Raw genomic sequence first — 17,841 nt, forward strand, 5'->3', positions numbered from 1 at the left:
ACATTTCATTGATTTACTCGAAAACTATAATAGATAGAATGGATCCAATATATTCATTGAAAGCTGAATGTTTGGGGAATCCAGCAAGTGTAGATACATTTCCTGTGCTCTTATCCTATTGCTGTAATACGCGTTCAAAGTTAAAATAAGAACGTTCGAAAAAGCAGTGTTTTCACATTTCATTATTTGATTGATTCATTCATTATGAAAAATGACTAAAGAAACAGGACGCGATAAGAAAGAAGCAAATTATGAAGAAGAGACCATAATTAGTTATAATATAAATATGAAAACTATTCGATTTTTATAATATAGTAAGTATGTGCAAAACAAATTTGTAAAAAGGATTTAGAAACTTCAAATCTAGTAGCATATGGTGTAGTTTTACCAACATTGGAATGTGCTGTCAGTAATATTACATAATTTTGAAATATGTTTTATCAAGTTCATCAAATGTATTTTCACAATTGAATACTATATTATTTTGCAGTAAGAAAAGATTGCATAAAGTATGTAAGTTTTTTTTATGGTGATGGTTAATATAAGTAAAAACAAACTAGTTTCAATAGGAATAGCAGTAGAAATTAATGGTGAGTCGAAGCTTGCAAAGATAAAATTGTTGAAAAAAAGTTTTGCAAACAGGAACGTGTTAGTAGCATATGGTGCAGTTCTGCCAACGTTCGTGCAAGTTGCCAATAACGTTATGTAATTTTGAAATATGAGTTTACCTTATCGAGGCAGGAAGGAAATTGGATAGGAGAGATAGCGTGGCGAATGTTTGTATCGCGTACACAGTAATTGCATGCGCCTGAAAGAAAAACCTGAATGAGATTATTAATTAGGCGTGGAGAGTATTGAAATTATCATTTCGGTTGCGACTTGCGCAAACTTGCGGATCGATCGCTAAACGAACGAAGGTGTTTTCCCCATCCAGAGAGGAGACGCGCGCGTTAAGGGATAGAAACACAATCATAATAATAATAATAATACTACATAGACGATACGGCCGGAGCATATATAATCTAATCGACGGCTGCTCTCCAAAAACTCTTCAACACAATGAATTGAAATCTCTTGAGCGAAAAACCGAGGCAGAGGAATCAAGCAAACATGTCAATTATAAAGAATGGTGAGTTTGATAGATGGGAATTTGTCGTGAAACGAGAATTGATTTTTTTTTGCTTCTGTTTTTTTTCTTTCAGAGAAGGATTACAAGGGCAAGCTGGTGGCTGCGGTCAAGAAGGAGGTAAAGCAGGTGATGGAGGAGTCCGTCACGAGGAAGTTTGTTCACGAGGAGAGCGGATCGGTTACATCTCTTTGCGGGGCCGTCGAAGCTTGCTTATCGCAAGGTAAAAAGCCATGATTAGACGTTCTGATTGAGTTATATAACATTGAATTATTGTCTGTTTGCAGGACTACGGAGAAGGGCTTTGGGATTGTTCAAAACTTCGAGCACTACAGCCCTGCTGCATAAAATAGCGAAGCACAGCGAGGAGGCTGCTAATATCTCGAGGAAGGTTCAGGATATCGAGAGTTCAGATCCGAATCGCAAATCCTCCTCCAGCAGCGACAGTCTGACGCTTAAAAAGAATCTGTCCGTGCAATCTGCTGGTCCTCCAGCGGCGCCCAAGTATCTGTGGATTAGATTGGCGCTGTTCGAAAAGCAATTGGCGAAAATTATAGATTATTTGGTGACTAATGCGGGAAAGTATTACGACAAGGATGCTGTCGTCGCCGATTCTGATTATGGGACTATACTGAGCTCTTTGCTGGTCGGGCCTTGCGCTTTGGACTACACTCGCACCAAGACGCAGGATCATTTTTGGACAGATCCACCTGCTGATGAGTTGCTGCAGAGACATAGGATATCTAGTGGACATTCAACTCCTCCTTCGGCGCGAAGACCCATGTTGAACTTCAGGAGATCGCTGAACACCAGCGCTGAGGATTCGACGAACAATCGCACGAGTACCTCTCACTATGCTAAGGATTACGTGGAGAGTCTGCATCAGAATTCGAGGGCAACTTTGCTCTTCGGCAAGAACAACGTTCTGGTGCTGCCGGTCAATGCGCCTGGCACCGACCCGCTGCCAGGGTATCTCAGTTTGCATCAGAGCGCCCATAATTTGACCATCAAATGGACTCCGAATCAGCTGATGAATGGGTTCGCAGAAGAGGTCCAAGACAAAAGGTAATTTTATAATTTAAATATGTATTTTATGTGTAACTTGTCTAAGACTATAGGTAATGTCTTCACGTCTTAATTTCAAATGATAATGTGATTATTACATACATATTTGACATTGACATTGACATGAAAGATTCTCCATTTAATATTTTTCAAGACAAAATGGTTGCCATGTTTGAAATCGATAAACTAAGNNNGAAAAGACAAAATGTTCTTTATTATGATAATTGATTAAATATAAAGAAACATAAATATGACATTGACACGAAACATATTTGTATTTTACATTTTTCTAGACAAAATTTTATTGTCACTTTTTAATATCTTTAAATAATTTTGTCGAAGACAACATTTAATCTTACCACAAAATATTTTCATTTAACTTTGTCCAAAAGAAAATGTGACATTGACATTGACATGAAACATTCTCCATTTAATATTTTTTTAAAAAACTAAGAGAAAAGACAAAATGTTCTTTATTATGATAATTGATTAAATATAAAGAAACATAAATATGACATTGACACGAAATATATTTGTATTTTACGTTTTTCTAGACAAAATATTATTGTCACTTTTTCATATCTTTAAATCATTTTGTCGAAGACAACATTTAACCATGCCACAAAATATTTTCATTTAACTTTGTCCAAGACAAAAGGTGACATTGCCACCTTGACATTTTCCTATATATATATATAATGGACGTAATCTATTCTTAGAAAATAGTTCAATTATTTAAATTATCTTCGTCACACAACCCATTAATCTTTATTTATCATATGTTTTGTACTAAGTCGAATATTGCGTGATTCAATGAATATTTACTTAATTACTACTTTCTGTATGAAATACATTATAACAGAAAAAAAAGTTTATACTTTTGGAACTCACATTATAATAATAAAAACAATATTATATAAGTCAATTAATGGAAGTCTTAAATTACAATTACATTGCAAGATTTATGACCCAATTAGCTTAAAAAGAGGCATTTATTACGTTACAATAAATTCAATACTATAAATATATTAGTATCACAAAAAGTCGGAAACAATAAGCAGAATAAAATAGAAATGATCTCTTGATTTATAATTAATTACTTAAAATGAATTCCACAAACGAAATGCGTATTTTATAAGTATTCATAAATTATATGAAACCATAAATGTGTTGATGATTCTTGTGCTCTTATCCATATTGCTGTAATACGCGTTCAAAGTTGAAAAATTGAAATAATAACGTTCATTGATTTAATTGAAAACTATAATAGATAGAATAGAATAGAATTTGTACAATGCATAAACTTTGTTAGTACTTCCAGATATAAAATCAATTTGCTAAGTGGAATTGTTCGTTCGTCTCGAATTGTAAAGTATACATTACGCAAATAATTGTTTTGTACAGTTTATAAAAGGTTTTCCACAGTTGTATAATGGATAAACATCCATTTCGTTGATTGAATTATCATTTTTTCGATGTTAAATTTATTGAATTATATGAATATTACATTAAATATTTTTATATATTAACGTTTTAAAGAATGTAATTTAGGCCCTGAATGGGCCTATAAATATTATTAAATATTTTAAAATACGTAAAATTAAATTCTGGTTCTCGCAGAGGAGAAAAATCTGTTTTTTTTTGTGCACGTTTGATTGCTCGTCGCGTTTTTTTCTTTTAATTATTTTTCTCTGCGTTCGGAGCAGATCTCAACCGAGAAGCATTTAATTGAATTTCTTAACGAGATCGTAATGAAACTTTGCAGGATCAATAGATGTGAGTGTTTTCCACTCCTGAAATGCGACGACCTTGATTTCGCAACATCCACGAAGTTCAATTAATTTTAAACGTTCATTATTCCAGCATGAATTTTCATTAGACGCAATTTAACGCATAAAAGTGTTTTTTTTTATCCTTCATTAACTCAATGCTCCAGTTTCGTTTCTCATTTTGTTTTTAATTATTTAAATAATATACACTGATATTAAGGCAGAGTTATAGTTGTTAGAAATTAAATTTGCGATTACAGCGAGATACTTGCATAGTGCGCAAATTGCTTTCATCAGTCCGGTTTAAAAATTTCAAAACTAACTATAATTAGTGCAAAACATTATTTTTATACATTCATTATTGCTTTTTTTTTTAGCTTTTGTAAGCATTAATAGAACTAATCATATAACTTATTGCAAATGATTAGAAACTTTATATCACTGAGGAAACTTTTATCAAGCTGTTTTACACTTTTGTTACATCACTCTTCATTAATAATATCACATAACAAATCACGAAATTGTTCTAAATCATTTATAAACCAAGCATTATGAAACACTTTTGGCGGTTTAGAGTGCATTTGGATAGTTTTTTCCTCGTATTGAGGCGACAGGAAATATTACTTGGATATTTGTCCATAGTTTTGACACAGTGCTATAAAGCCTTTGCATTAATAATATCACATAACAAATCACGAAATTGTTTTAAATCATTTATAAACCAAGCATTATGAAACACTTTTGGCGGTTTAGAGTGCATTTGGATAGTTTTTCCTCAGATTGAGGCGACAGGAAATATTACTTGGACATTTGTCCATAGTTTTGACACAGTGCTATAAAGCCTTTGCATTAATAATATCACATAACAAATCACGAAATTATTCTAAATCATTTATAAACTAAGCATTATGAAACACTTCTGGCGGTTTAGAGTGCATTTGGAGAGTTTTTCCTCGGATTGAGGCGACAGAAAATATTCCTTGGATATTTGTCCATAGTTTTGAGACATTGTTATAAAGCCTTTGCATTAATAATATCACATAACAAATCACGAAATTGTTCTAATCAATTTATAAACCAAGCATTATGAAATAGTTCTGGCGGTTTAGAGTGCATTTGGATAGTTTTTTCTTCGGATTGAGGCGACAGGAAATATTACTTGGACATTTGTCCATAGTTTTGACACAGTACTATAAATCCTTGTTGATATTGAAGTTAACTTTATATTTAGGATCTTTCAATATATCAATACCTATAGTTATTTCTTTCAAAGAAATTGTGCTAAATATTTATTCCTCGAAGATTTGTTAATTTGTATGAAAAAGCATGATTAATTTTCTCTTTTATTTTTCAGTCCATGATATTACACAATGTTTTGTGATAATTGTATTAACCCGTAACTACTACGTACAAATAAATGAAACAAATAACATTTGGGTCAAAATTACCCGATTATTTAATATTTAAAAAAAATACAAATTATTAATCTTTACAATACATATAAATTTTCATTACTTAATGAATTTAATGACAATAGAATGCAAATTAAAATAAATATTATATGGGTCACTCTGACCCATAAATAGACGTAGAGTTTGAATTTTTCAGAAATACTGTAACTTGCAAAATACATGAAAGTCTAAAGTTTAGAAGAAAAGGAATTGTTGGCATTAGTATGAAGATAATGCCTCAGGTGCAGAAAATATGGAATGTTTAAAATTCATGGTTTCACTTATATTTTTAACGTATTATATAAATTATTCTCTTGAAACATTGATGTTTTCTTTGTAATTTTCATGTGTTCTTGTTATTGATTTTGTTTCAGTGTGTACTGGGATTATGCGTTGCAAGTGCGAATGGATGAAATAGTATATGTGCACTGTCACCAAGACGCCGAGTCAGGAGGAACGATAATATTGGTAGGACAGGATGGGGTGCAGAGACCTCCGATTCTCTTTCCGAAAGGTGGACACATGTTGTCCTTCCTCAGTTGCATCGAAACGGGTCTCCTTCCAAGAGGCAGATTGGACCCACCTCTTTGGTCGCAACATTCGGGTGTGTCCACATCCGCGAGGAAGAAGAGACCTTTACCTGCTATCACCGAGACAACAAAGGATTACGTCTTTCGGATAATCGATAACGCCGACAAGGAAATACGTGAGTCCTGAGAGAAAAGAATACCAGCTGTTTGATTAATAGAGAATTTCTAGTGAAGCGCAACGAGCTTCTGGATACGAAGACGCCTCTGCCGTCGAGAGTGCGAGTCCAGTTGGCATCGTCGAGCACCAGTTCCGAGAGTTCGACGAAGAGCTTCAGCATAGACGCTCAACCTGCTCCGGAGAGTCCGCCAAGTGTCTGCATAAAAGCCGTTTGCGATTCGATGAAAAGGCAAATAATTTCCAGGGCTTTCTACGGATGGTTGGCCTACTGTCGCCATTTATCGACTGTCCGTACGCATCTGAGCGGTTTGGTTAATTGGAATATTATCAATGGAGATGGTGCAGACGAGGGGATCACTGTCCAGAAGTGGTCGGAGCTGTGCGTGGAAGGCGTCGTCAAAGATAGCAACGAGGTGTTTCGTTTGGCGTATTTCGGTGGAGTCGCGAACGAGCTTCGCATGGAAATCTGGCCGTATTTGTTGCGTCATTACAAGTTTGGAAGTAATATCGCCGAAAGGAATCGATTGAACGAAGAGACTCGTCTCGCGTACGAAAATAGGTTGTCCGAATGGTTGGCCGTCGAAGCCATAGTCAAACAAAGGGATAAAGAGTGTCAGGCCATCGCGATTGCGAAGCTGAGCAGCGACAGCGTCTCCGTTGATCAGTTGCCTCAGATGCAAAGAGATCTGAGCAACGAAGTATTTGAAGCAGAAAGCGCCTATCCGTTACATAATAGTTTTTCTAACGAGGAAGATGAGCATGATTTCAGTATACATCATAACGTTATAGTTACCGATGCCAGTGTGGATATACCATCGGGCGGGTCTGAAGTGAATCTGAGACATCCCTCATTGAATTCGGTCAACGAAGAAGAGAGACATGACAATTGTTTGGAAACGCACGGATTGATTTCGTCCACAGGCGTTTCTCCGGTAAGTTCAAACGGTGGTATTTATACAGTAAGTCCGTTTTTCTACGAATAAAATCGATTGTTTTAATCATCAAAAAAAAATTCAAGGTCGATCTGCTGAATGATTTCGGGGAAATTCTGCATAAAATCGAAAAGGACGTGCAGAGATGCGACCGCAATCACTGGTATTTCGCTGGTGAAAATTTGGATAAGTTGCGCAACATTATGTGCACGTAAGCAATCATTAAAAATGTTACGTTTAATTTATTTATGTGTGTGTTTTGCGTTGAAGGTACGCTTGGGAGCACATGCATATAGGTTACATGCAGGGAATGTGCGATTTGGTCGCACCTCTTCTGGTCATGTTCGACGATGAAAGTTTGACGTACGCCTGCTTCTGCCACTTGATGGAAAGGATGATCGACAACTTCCCTTATGGAAACGCCATGGATTGTAATTTTGCCAATATGCGCTCACTCGTCCAAATCCTTGATTCGGAAATGTACGAACTTATGCTTGGGCAGCGTGACAACACGCACTTCTACTTCTGTTACCGATGGTTCATGTTGGACTTTAAACGCGAGTTGCTCTATCCAGACATATTCTCCACATGGGAGGTCATTTGGGCTGCACAACGAGTCGCTTCCAACCATTTCGTGCTCTTCCTAGCTATGGCCATGCTAGAAACCTATAGGGACGTCATTCTTTCCAACTCGATGGACTTCACCGACATTATAAAATTCTTCAACGGTGAGTCTTCAAAAAAAAAAACAAATCTTATTTTAAAACTTTTATTATACTTTTAGAAATGGCCGAAAGGCACGACGCAGCAGCCACATTAAGACTAGCTAGGGATTTGGTGATGCAGCTGCAGTTGCTTATAGAGAATAAATAAGTACCTTAACGTTATACCTACAAAAATTTATTGAATTTGTTCTAAGATAAATTATGGATTCCACGCCAAATCATATATAGAAACCTACATATATATATATATATTTACGGATGTTATTATTTTTGTTGTTAACTCTATGGATTTAGTGTTTGAAAATATTTATATTTGTATAGAAAAGCAGAGAAACGTTTAAAACGAAGATTTATATGATCAAAACAAAACTAAACAAATCAACAAAATAGAAAAACCAATTGTATGTCTTCTAGAATAACATATATATAGTATTTTATTTATTAGGTATTAGGAGTATATTTATTAGAGTATATTTAAAAAAAAAAGAGAATTTTTATGTAGTAAGAATTATGGGCATTTCCGAATGGCCACACGAAAGGTTGTAAACAACAGTGAAATTACTGCAACAGATCGTTCAAATCTATGTGTATCTGTAATAACTCAAATTGACTACAACTTCCATCATCCACATATGTATTTTGTAATCGGTTTACTTCTTTGTTTCTTTCGATAATTTTCGTCTTGATTATAGTGATTTTTGTTCTAGTGAATGAAAAAACTTCGAATTCCTCCTCAATCACAATCAGAATGAAAACTGCAACGAATTGTTTATTTTCTCGTAAATGAAACGTTTTTAAAACTGTACATTCATATTATAAAAGTAATTATCAAAGAAGAAAAAAACAAATTGAATCTCCTATTTTCTGTATTTTTATATATTACGTGCCTTTGTATATGAGAAATAACTGAAGATAATATAAACTAAACTAAACTCGAACATTGAATCTATATAATCATGGACGCATTTCTAGTTTATATAAAATCAACCAAATGCTTTATTTCTTCCGAACTGTATTATTATTAATTATTAATTATCGTCTAGTGCATTTTATCTACTGTGCCAAAAGTCTCACATTATGTAAATACTACATATCAAATATGCAAAAGTCTTGTGAACTAAATGGAAAATCTATATATATAAAAAAAAAAAATTAATAATAACCTGCATCAAATATTCATATTTATTCAAATAAATTGTATTTAAATATAAATTAACTGATTTTTTATTTACTATAACCAAAATTATAATATCTCATGTAAACTAATTTTGAATATTATGTAATAGATTTTAATCTTTTGGACCTTTTAGATCTTTTTATGTAAAGGACAAATAAATACATTCGTACTTTATTAATATATCTTTATTACCTTTATATAATTCTTTACTTATAAATAACAAATAGAAATTAGTAGGGGTTTCGTTTTTGATATGGATTGTGTGTATGGACGGATAGTAGTAATTGAACGAACTTCGAAAACTCACAAAAATTGTTATCATTTCAGATAGAAAACAAGACACATTTGTACTACTAACACACCACCTCTTCAATTGCAGCCAAATATGTAGGATGTAGCTTAATTAAAATATTTACAAAAAAAAAACAAATATTAATAAATTAATTGCTCTAGTAAGTAGAAAATAGACACTTTGGCTTAAAAACTAAATACAAATTAATCAGTTTATCGTAATATACAAAAAAAAAACAAAAGAATTATAGTTAATCTTTGTGAATGATGTTTTTCTCTCTCTCTTTCGTTTGCTTTAAGATTAATTATATTAGTAATCACAGAATGGTTTCCTCCTTTTTGTTATATAAAAAAAAAGAAATTAGATGAAATAAATGGTATTAAATCAATTAGGGATAGCAATAAATGTCGTTCAGTATAGTATAAGCAATCTCTCTACTTTTTTTCGATTTGATTTGATGATGGACGTGAATTTGGGCGAAAAATGTAATGATTTTTTGTGTCAAATGCAATAAATAATCAAACACACTTTCCTAAGACTCTGGATGAAGAGTCTTTCGTAAAAGGTATGTGGGGCTATCGTTGGAAGAATGGAAGATGAAGGAGTCGTCGTCTGGGTGGAGCAACAGGGGTTGTTGTTACATCCTGCTGCATCTTGATCTCCTGCGATGTCAGCTTGTTCCTCAGCTGCTCGTCCAGAAGTTCCTGCATGTCCATCTGAAAGTAAAATTAAATTAACGATTCTATCTGTAAATGTAAATACAATAGAAGGAAGATTCTTACCTGCCACTGTTCCAATTGTTGACTCAACTCCACTTTCTGTTGGATAGATTCCAGAAGTTGACTGTGGGCCTGCATTAATTCCACGCGGGTCTTGGCTAACTCCACTTCCGCTTTGTTCTTCCTGGTCACCGCAGTATCCCTCACTTCTCGAGCCTTCGACACCACCTCGTCCTGATTGAGAGACGTGTGGGATGCGTCGTTTCGAGCTCGATCCCTCTCCTCCAGCGCTGCTTGCAGTTCTACCTCGCAAACGGAAATCTGCGAATCGTACGAGGAAATAAATGGTAATCGTTAGGTTAGGTTGGGTTGCTTTTTTTTCTTTACTTTCGTTCCGAGTTCGCGGATATTGTCCGCACGTCTCTGCAGCTCCACGTCCCTCTCTTGGATCTCGTTCCGAGCTTGATCCAACCTCTCCAGAATCCTCACCACGTCCGTGTCCAGCACCAATCCGACCAGCTCTTGTCCTACCTCGCTTAGAAGTCCTGCGGAGAACTGCTTGTCGTCTTCGGTGCTCGTCGAACAGTCCGAATGAAGACCCGAGTCGTCGTCGCTGTGCGATTTCAATTGAAGACACAGAGACCTCAACTGCCGATAGACGGACATGCATTCCTGCGAGAGCGTCGGCTCCGATATGTCCATTTCTACTAATAAAGAGCGCTGTTCACCCGCTGCCAGGATACCAATATTAATTGTTGTTAGTAACTTAGTAACAGCATGTCAGGACATCATTTAGCGTAATTAAGTACAAAACAGAGAACACGTCATGCAAATACATCGATTTTTGTTATCGCACATTATTGAAACGGCTACACACTACATGTAACATGCCAAGTACCGCGTACTTGTCCAATTTTTACATTACAATTAAATTGCGAAAAACATACTTGAAAATTATCTAGTAGTGTGTAGCCACCTTTAGGATTGCCAGAAGCTTTTGAATTACTAAAAGTTGAAATGAAATAATTAAAGTGAATGAAATTATTTCTCTCTTAAATATTTGTTGTTAAGTATATAAACTTCATTTTAATTATAAATATAATAGAAAAAAAAAAATGAATGTATTTTTTTTTTCTCATTAACAGCAAGAAGTTAAAATAAACTTTGTCAATGTTGTATATATTCTGGAATGTTTCACAGATTTAAAGAAAACTGGAATTCCCAAACACGTTTTTTTATGCCGTTCACCTTCACCTTCCTTCTATTATTACACCAGTCTGAAAATCTGTGTAAGCTGGTATAATTTAATTATCTAATTATTTCTTCAGTGACACTTTTATTTTTTTTCATGAGAATATTGGTATATGACGTTCACAAAGAAAACAGCACCTTGATTTTAGTTAATAATAAAAAATAATAAATAATAGACATTTTACGTTTTCAAATTTACAATTGAAACCGATGCCTTTTGAAGTTAAAATCAAGTTAATTAGAAAATAAGAGTTTGTAAATAATATACATAGTAAAAATGAGTAAAATGCAATTTTTTAATGATATAAGAGTAGTTTGTAGATGGCATCACTTCAAATTCGATTGAAATTTAGTCGGGATTTTGATATATTCGGGATTTATATACAGTCGGGATTTTGATTGTCGGGATTATAGTAGTCGGGATTTCAAGCGTCGGGATTTTGAGTCAGTCGGGATTTCGAACGTCGGGATTGCGATTGCCACCGATGTTTTTGTCATATTTTTGAATATAAGTTTTGATTTATATAATCGATTTCGCCAATATTCCGGACTGTTTAAAATCGGACTAAATAGGGACCGCACTATGTGAGAGGTATGCCTGTATTTGATTTACTTTGTGAATAATACAAATTTTCTCTAAAAATAAACAATATTTCAATTAACAATTTATAATTAAATTGAACCGATGCCTACTTTCTTAGTTATTACAAATGATCGAATGATGTCAACATTTTTCACTAATTACATAATATCTAAATTTGTATTTCATAGTAAAATATTTCTTTATGCCTTCATCAATTTAAATTAGCCACAATAATCTATTAATCAAAATTGAAAGATTTTAATTATAAAATACGTATTTATTTTTTTTTTTTATATTTTGTGACTGTTAGAATAAACCTTATTATAAAAATACGTTGACCGTTGGTGTCTTTCACTGTTGCAAGTTGTTTAATTTATGATTGTTGGAGTTAAACAGAGTTATTTGGGGATAACAATGAAAACATATCGTCGAATGATTCTTGAAAACAGATAATAGACAGCAATTGCCACAAAATACAATTTAATAATATATAAATTTTGCCCATTTCGACTAAAATCAAGCATTTTTGAATCTTGATAGAAATTTTATTATTTTTTTTTAAATTAATTCTCTCATCAATTATATTTATTTTTATATACCAATTTATGCAGTTAATTTTAAATTGTGTAATATAATTGATTGTAAATGTGTAATATTGGTTAATGATCAACTAAAGTTTTGCTTCTTTGTCTGGCAAACCCTAAACAACAAACAAGAAAGATAACTCACTGTTGATTCGTTCCTCGATCGAATACTTCTCCTGCGGCAAAGTGTAATCTTTGATGGACTGCTGGTATCGCAAATCTTGCTCCCTTGCGTGCCTCTCGAGCAACAGTATTCTGTCAGACGCATCCTCCAGAGCGCAGGCAAAATTATCGCGCTCGGATGCTGTGAGTTGCAACCTTCTCTCCAAATCGTTCCTCTTCTCCTTTGCCAGATCCAACTCATCCCGCAATCCGTCCACTGAGCTGACGTGTTCCTGCAGATTCGATTTATCCAAGGCGTATTGCTCCTTCAACGCGAGCAACTGCTGCTGAAGCTGATTCTCCAACGCACTAGATTCTATCAACAAAAAAATAAAAATAACGTGAATTGCATACTTTAATCATGAGTTGCAATTTTACCTTTAAGTTGGGTTGTGAGTCGTGCATTTTGTGCGGTTAATTCGGCTACAAGTGCGGACTTTTCGCGTTCGTACTGCTTTATTGTTTGATCCTTTACGGTCATCTTCTCCGTCAGCTCGGAGATATCATTCTGAAGTTCGATTATTCGAGCCTCAAATTCTGATTCTCTGTTCGTTAATTTCCTTTTCAGCAGATGTCTGTCCTGCTCAACTTCCTGTAACAAACAAAAGGATTATATTTATTGAAGCAATGAAAATGATTTTAAAATAAAATATAGTTATTGCAGGATAATGAAGAAATACCAAATTTGATTAGGTAATAATCATATTCTATTTACTCAAAAGAATTATATATTTTGCTCCTAAATATAAATCACAAAATGTTTTATTTCTATTATTTAAGATTTTAGATTAGGATATAATTCGCATTTTCATTACTTTTACTTGTCCATTATTGGAAATCAAAAAAAAAAATATTTAAATTAGGGGTTGATACACAATGTGGTAGTTGGTATGAAGTAATTGATGTCTCACATCACGTACAGTGTGGAATCAGCATTAGACATAGAAATGTGCAGCGAATTGAGGAAATTGTCACGTACCATTTCATTAACATTAATAAAGTTCTCTCAGGTCCCGTTTTAAGTAGGTACTATATAATAAAACTCATGTCTGAAATTCTTTGTAAATAGCATATTTTGAGCTTAATTTTTCATATTTCTTGCAGATTTTTAACAATTAAACTATTTTATAGAGAAAACAATAAAATATTTGATACGAATAATAAAAATATAGCAATTAATCTTTTTGTTTATAATATTTTATGAAATCTTATCTACACGTTTTGCAATGAAAAGAAACGCATCCGAGCGTATTTATATGTATTAAATTGCATAACCGTTCACGCGCAGCGAAAGCGACAACTGAAATTCCTTCACACACGAGAGTTCTGATTTCCTCGTGACGACGATTTAAATTCGCGGAGCGCCCGAATAACTGCACACATCCAAACGGAAAACGAACAAAAAAAATAACAGCGACTTCCTTATTTTCGCAATGCGATTAATTGAAAATCGTAACGTTTCGTTGCGTTTGATCATCGTTTTGATGATGATGATGATGATGATTCCCTTTTACTTTCCTAGTCCAGGTCATCTGCAGACGATCAACTGTAATAGTCGGTTTTACGGTTGCATCATCGTCTGGCGAACGGAGGGATCATACAATAATGAAATTAAACATGGTCGTTGCGCAAAGAGCACTTGTTCTAGTAAATGTTGTAAATGTAAGAAAAGGAAAACTCGGGCTGTGCGAGTTACGTTAATTCATTGCAAAATGTACAATTAAGCAACGTCGTTGCAAGGTAAGACTTTACGCTTTTCCAGTGCCATGACAAAACGCAGTTTTTATAGTTGTAAAAATAAATAAATTTTGAAAGAAAAGGTTGTATTATTAAATTAAATTCTAGCACGAATTTCTAAAAAAAAAACTGAAATAATTGAAACATAATTTATAATATTTAAATCACTAATGGAATGAACGATCTTGTGATATTTTAGACTACATTTTATTGTACTTTATGTAATTAAGTTAAATTCATTGACAATTTACTATGTAACTAAAAATAGAAAGGGCTTGGCATCCTGTTACATGTTTAAGTTTGTTGTTTGATAGACTTATATAAAATATAAATAATTTAGTTGCAATAATCAGTGTCTAGTTTTCATTAAAATCATATTTTTTTTGTAGTATATAGGAGTAAGAGAGATATATTTCTATAATTCATTCAAATAATTTAACCTATTCAAAACATCGTTTTAACAAGCACTTTCCATTACATAAAATTCGATTAACGAGTAAAACAAATTATAACAAAAATAACGATTTTTCGCGTAACGAGTGACGAGGAGAAGATAAATCACAGATTGTGCGGCTGCTACATCATTTTTCAAACTTGTGTTGAGACATATGTGTAAAAAGCAGCAAGAAGACAGCCATAAGAGGTTAAAAAACGAATAGAAAAAATAATCTAATTATTTCGTTCTTTTTGTTTTCTGAAAATCGAATTCGAATTCTAATAAACCAACATTCCCCTATAGAAGAAAAGATGAAGATGATTCAAGCTCCTTAACAATGTATATACACTCGGTCCTCTTTTTATGCGGTTTTTATTTCAAGAAGCATTTTTTTAAAATAACTATTTTAGGTCATTTTTGACACGTTTTGAGACAAATTGGCAAAACCATTTCATCGAAAAAGACGATAATTCTGAACGAGCATTCACGTTTCAACGCGAGCTTCAGAATTGCAAAGCCAAAGCAAAGTTTAATCACTGATTATATTGTCAAAGGGAAAAAATCAACATGCGAAGTTGAGACTAATTTTACTTGTGAAGAATTATTATCTTTAGGACATAGATCTGATATGTTGACTATCTCTTCTAGTGATGAAAGTGATTTCGAACCAGTTCGCAAATTATGCCGAACACTCTCATATAACTCATATAATTCTAAAGAAAAAAAATGCGAAGAAAGATTAACTTTCATAACATTTTCTGTATTTTTTTTTGTAACATTTTTCCGTATAGATTTAGAAGTTGTTTTTAATATTTAATAAATTTTAATGTAAATTCGTATTGGGCCACGACAATGATAGTTCTTTGTTTCACACACTCGATAAGAAATCAATAAAAATTAGGTAATTGTTTATTTCGAATATGTTGAAATGAACGTAAATTATTTAATAAGCAATTATTTGAAAAAAAAAACATACAATTTTTGTAAATAATACTTTTTTTTTCTATACATTCAAATCATTTATATTGTAAAGATTAAACTATTTAAATTTAAACAATTACATAGTTACCAATATTTGCCAATTAACTTATATAAGTACTTGTATGAGTAGTCTGATGCAATTACTTACATAAACATATATGAATAATACTTGTAACTTGTCAAGTAATTTTACATCAATTTTAACAACTATTATATAATCAGAAAGAATAGTAAATATTTTAATTATTTCAATGAAAAGTGACAAAACATTTGCAAATTAGACAAAAGTTTTGAACGTTTTTATGCTATTTTTCATATTTAATAAATTTGAAATTTCATAAAACATTTGCCAAACGCTGCTGCTGAATAATTTTTTGTTTTCTGTCTAATTTATTTACAAAAATTGCAAATTTTAGATTTCTAGCAATTACAACAATTATATTGCCTTTTCCACTTCATTGTTTTCATTTATAAACAAATAAAGTGTTTTTATTGGAAATTGTACATAATTAAACAAATATACTTTGGTTAAATGTAAAATTGAATAATTTTTGTATTCCGTCTAATTTATATCACAAATAAACAAATCCATATTTGGGTACGAAAAGAGCACATTTTGAACACCTGCATTGTTTAAACAATCGTTCGGAAATGCGAAACGTCGCGAATCGTCACGAAGTATTAGCTGCAGCTGCAACTGCGTATCTCAAACGTTAAACACATTTTTATATTCGCATGAAAAATGCTGCGTTTCGATTCGAATATTTTGAAATGAGCGTTAATTATTACAAATTCAAACAATTATAGAAAAATATATATGTAAATAATGCATTTCATTCCATGCTTAAATTGAAATAATTATATACTAAATAATATTTGCCAAGTAACTTATAGAAGTACTTGTAGAAGTTGTCTCAAAAAATAAATATTTTTATTGATTTGAATGATTGATGCAATTACTTATATAAACATAGATGAATAATACTTGTAACTTTCAAAGTAATTTTACATCAACTTTAGCAAATATTATATAATCAGAAAGATAGATTTGTAATAAAATAGTAAATATTTTAATTATTTCAATGAAAAGTGATAAAACATTTGCAAATTAGACAAGAGTTTTTAACGTTTAGCCACGAAAATGATAGTGCGTTGTTTCGCATATTCTATAAGAAAGTAATATAAATTGTTTAATATCGATAAGCGATATTCGCCAAGTAACTTATGTAAGTACTTGTTCCTTGAGACAAACTACTTTCGCTTTCACATACTGTAAAATACACTAAAACATAACACTTTATTAGGAAAATGAAATAGTAAACTTTAAGAAAATAGTGAACATATTAATTGTTTAGTAATTATAAATAATTTCTTGTTTTTACGGATTATTAAAATTGTATATTTGCGCGCTTCATAGAAATTTGACGATAAAACTTTGCACACATCTGCGTCTCGATGAATCATCACAGCTGCAGGTGCGTACGTATAAACAAATCCATATTTGGGCATGAAAAGAGTACATTTTTGAACACCTGCATTGTTTAAACAATCGTTCGGAAATGCGAAACGTCGCGAACCGTCACGAAGTATTAGCTGCAACTGCGTATCTCAAACGTTAAACACATTTTTATATTCGCATGAAAAATTCAAACAATTATAGAAAAATGTATATGTAAATAATGCATTTCATTCCATGCTTAAATTGAAATAATTATATACTAAATAATATTTGCCAAGTAACTTATAGAAGTACTTGTAGAAGTAGTCTCAAAAAATAAAAGTTTTTATTGATTTGATTGATTGATGCAGTTTACTTATATAAACATATATGAATAATACTTGTAACTTTCAAAGTAATTTTACATCAATTTTAGCAAATATTATATAATCAGAAAGATAGATTTATAATTAAAATAGTAAAATATTTTAATTATTTCAATGAAAAGTGACAAAACATTTGCAAATTAGACAAGAGTTTTTAACGTTTAGCCACGAAAATGATAGTGCGTTGTTTCGCCAATATTCGCCAAGTAACTTATGTAAGTACTTGTTCCTTGAAACAAACTACTTTCACTTGTACATCGTGTAGAATACATTAAAATATAACACTTTATTAGGAAAATGAAATAGTAAACTTTAAGAA

General features: G+C 32.4%; 2 protein-coding genes across 5 annotated transcripts; one reads left to right on the top strand and one right to left on the bottom strand.

The window, feature by feature from the left end:
* The first annotated feature begins 637 nt into the window (after positions 1-637).
* LOC108561441 (small G protein signaling modulator 1-like) lies at positions 638-8,029 on the top strand. Of its 2 annotated transcripts, none has more exons than XM_017919376.1 (8): positions 638-1,129; positions 1,203-1,349; positions 1,414-2,191; positions 5,786-6,117; positions 6,171-7,078; positions 7,138-7,262; positions 7,322-7,779; positions 7,836-8,029. In XM_017919376.1, exons 1-8 carry the CDS (start codon positions 1,111-1,113, stop codon positions 7,922-7,924), a joined length of 2,856 nt encoding a protein of 951 aa, XP_017774865.1. In that variant the 5' UTR covers positions 638-1,110; the 3' UTR covers positions 7,925-8,029. The 2 variants fall into 2 exon arrangements, with proteins under 2 accessions (XP_017774865.1, XP_017774866.1); XM_017919377.1 differs by having other exon boundaries at positions 6,171-7,051.
* Positions 8,030-9,738: 1,709 nt separating this feature from the next.
* LOC108561442 (bicaudal D-related protein homolog) lies at positions 9,739-13,565 on the bottom strand. Of its 3 annotated transcripts, none has more exons than XM_017919378.1 (6): positions 13,524-13,565; positions 12,923-13,136; positions 12,528-12,860; positions 10,352-10,695; positions 10,028-10,285; positions 9,739-9,961 (listed from the first exon to the last, which is right to left on the bottom strand). In XM_017919378.1, exons 1-6 carry the CDS (start codon positions 13,524-13,526, stop codon positions 9,821-9,823), a joined length of 1,293 nt encoding a protein of 430 aa, XP_017774867.1. In that variant the 5' UTR covers positions 13,527-13,565; the 3' UTR covers positions 9,739-9,820. The 3 variants fall into 3 exon arrangements, with proteins under 3 accessions (XP_017774867.1, XP_017774869.1, XP_017774868.1); XM_017919380.1 differs by having other exon boundaries at positions 10,352-10,668; positions 13,524-13,564; XM_017919379.1 differs by having other exon boundaries at positions 10,352-10,671; positions 13,524-13,564.
* Positions 13,566-17,841: the final 4,276 nt, after the last annotated feature.

Source organism: Nicrophorus vespilloides, unplaced genomic scaffold (genome assembly GCF_001412225.1).
Source record: "Nicrophorus vespilloides isolate i.1.1-1 unplaced genomic scaffold, Nicve_v1.0, whole genome shotgun sequence".
NCBI classification, from domain to species: Eukaryota; Metazoa; Arthropoda; class Insecta; order Coleoptera; family Silphidae; genus Nicrophorus; species Nicrophorus vespilloides.

What these genes read in the sequence shown, in the direction of transcription:
- LOC108561441 (XM_017919376.1), top strand. An exon ending in CGAAGCTTGCTTATCGCAAG is followed by an intron (nt 1,350 to 1,413) that starts GTAAAAAGCCAT and finishes GTCTGTTTGCAG; the next exon opens with GACTACGGAGAAGGGCTTTG. An exon ending in CAAACGGTGGTATTTATACA is followed by an intron (nt 7,079 to 7,137) that starts GTAAGTCCGTTT and finishes AAAAAATTCAAG; the next exon opens with GTCGATCTGCTGAATGATTT.
- LOC108561442 (XM_017919378.1), bottom strand. An exon ending in ACTCACAACCCAACTTAAAG is followed by an intron (nt 12,861 to 12,922) that starts GTAAAATTGCAA and finishes TTTTGTTGATAG; the next exon opens with AATCTAGTGCGTTGGAGAAT. An exon ending in GATCGAGGAACGAATCAACA is followed by an intron (nt 10,696 to 12,527) that starts GTGAGTTATCTT and finishes GTATCCTGGCAG; the next exon opens with CGGGTGAACAGCGCTCTTTA.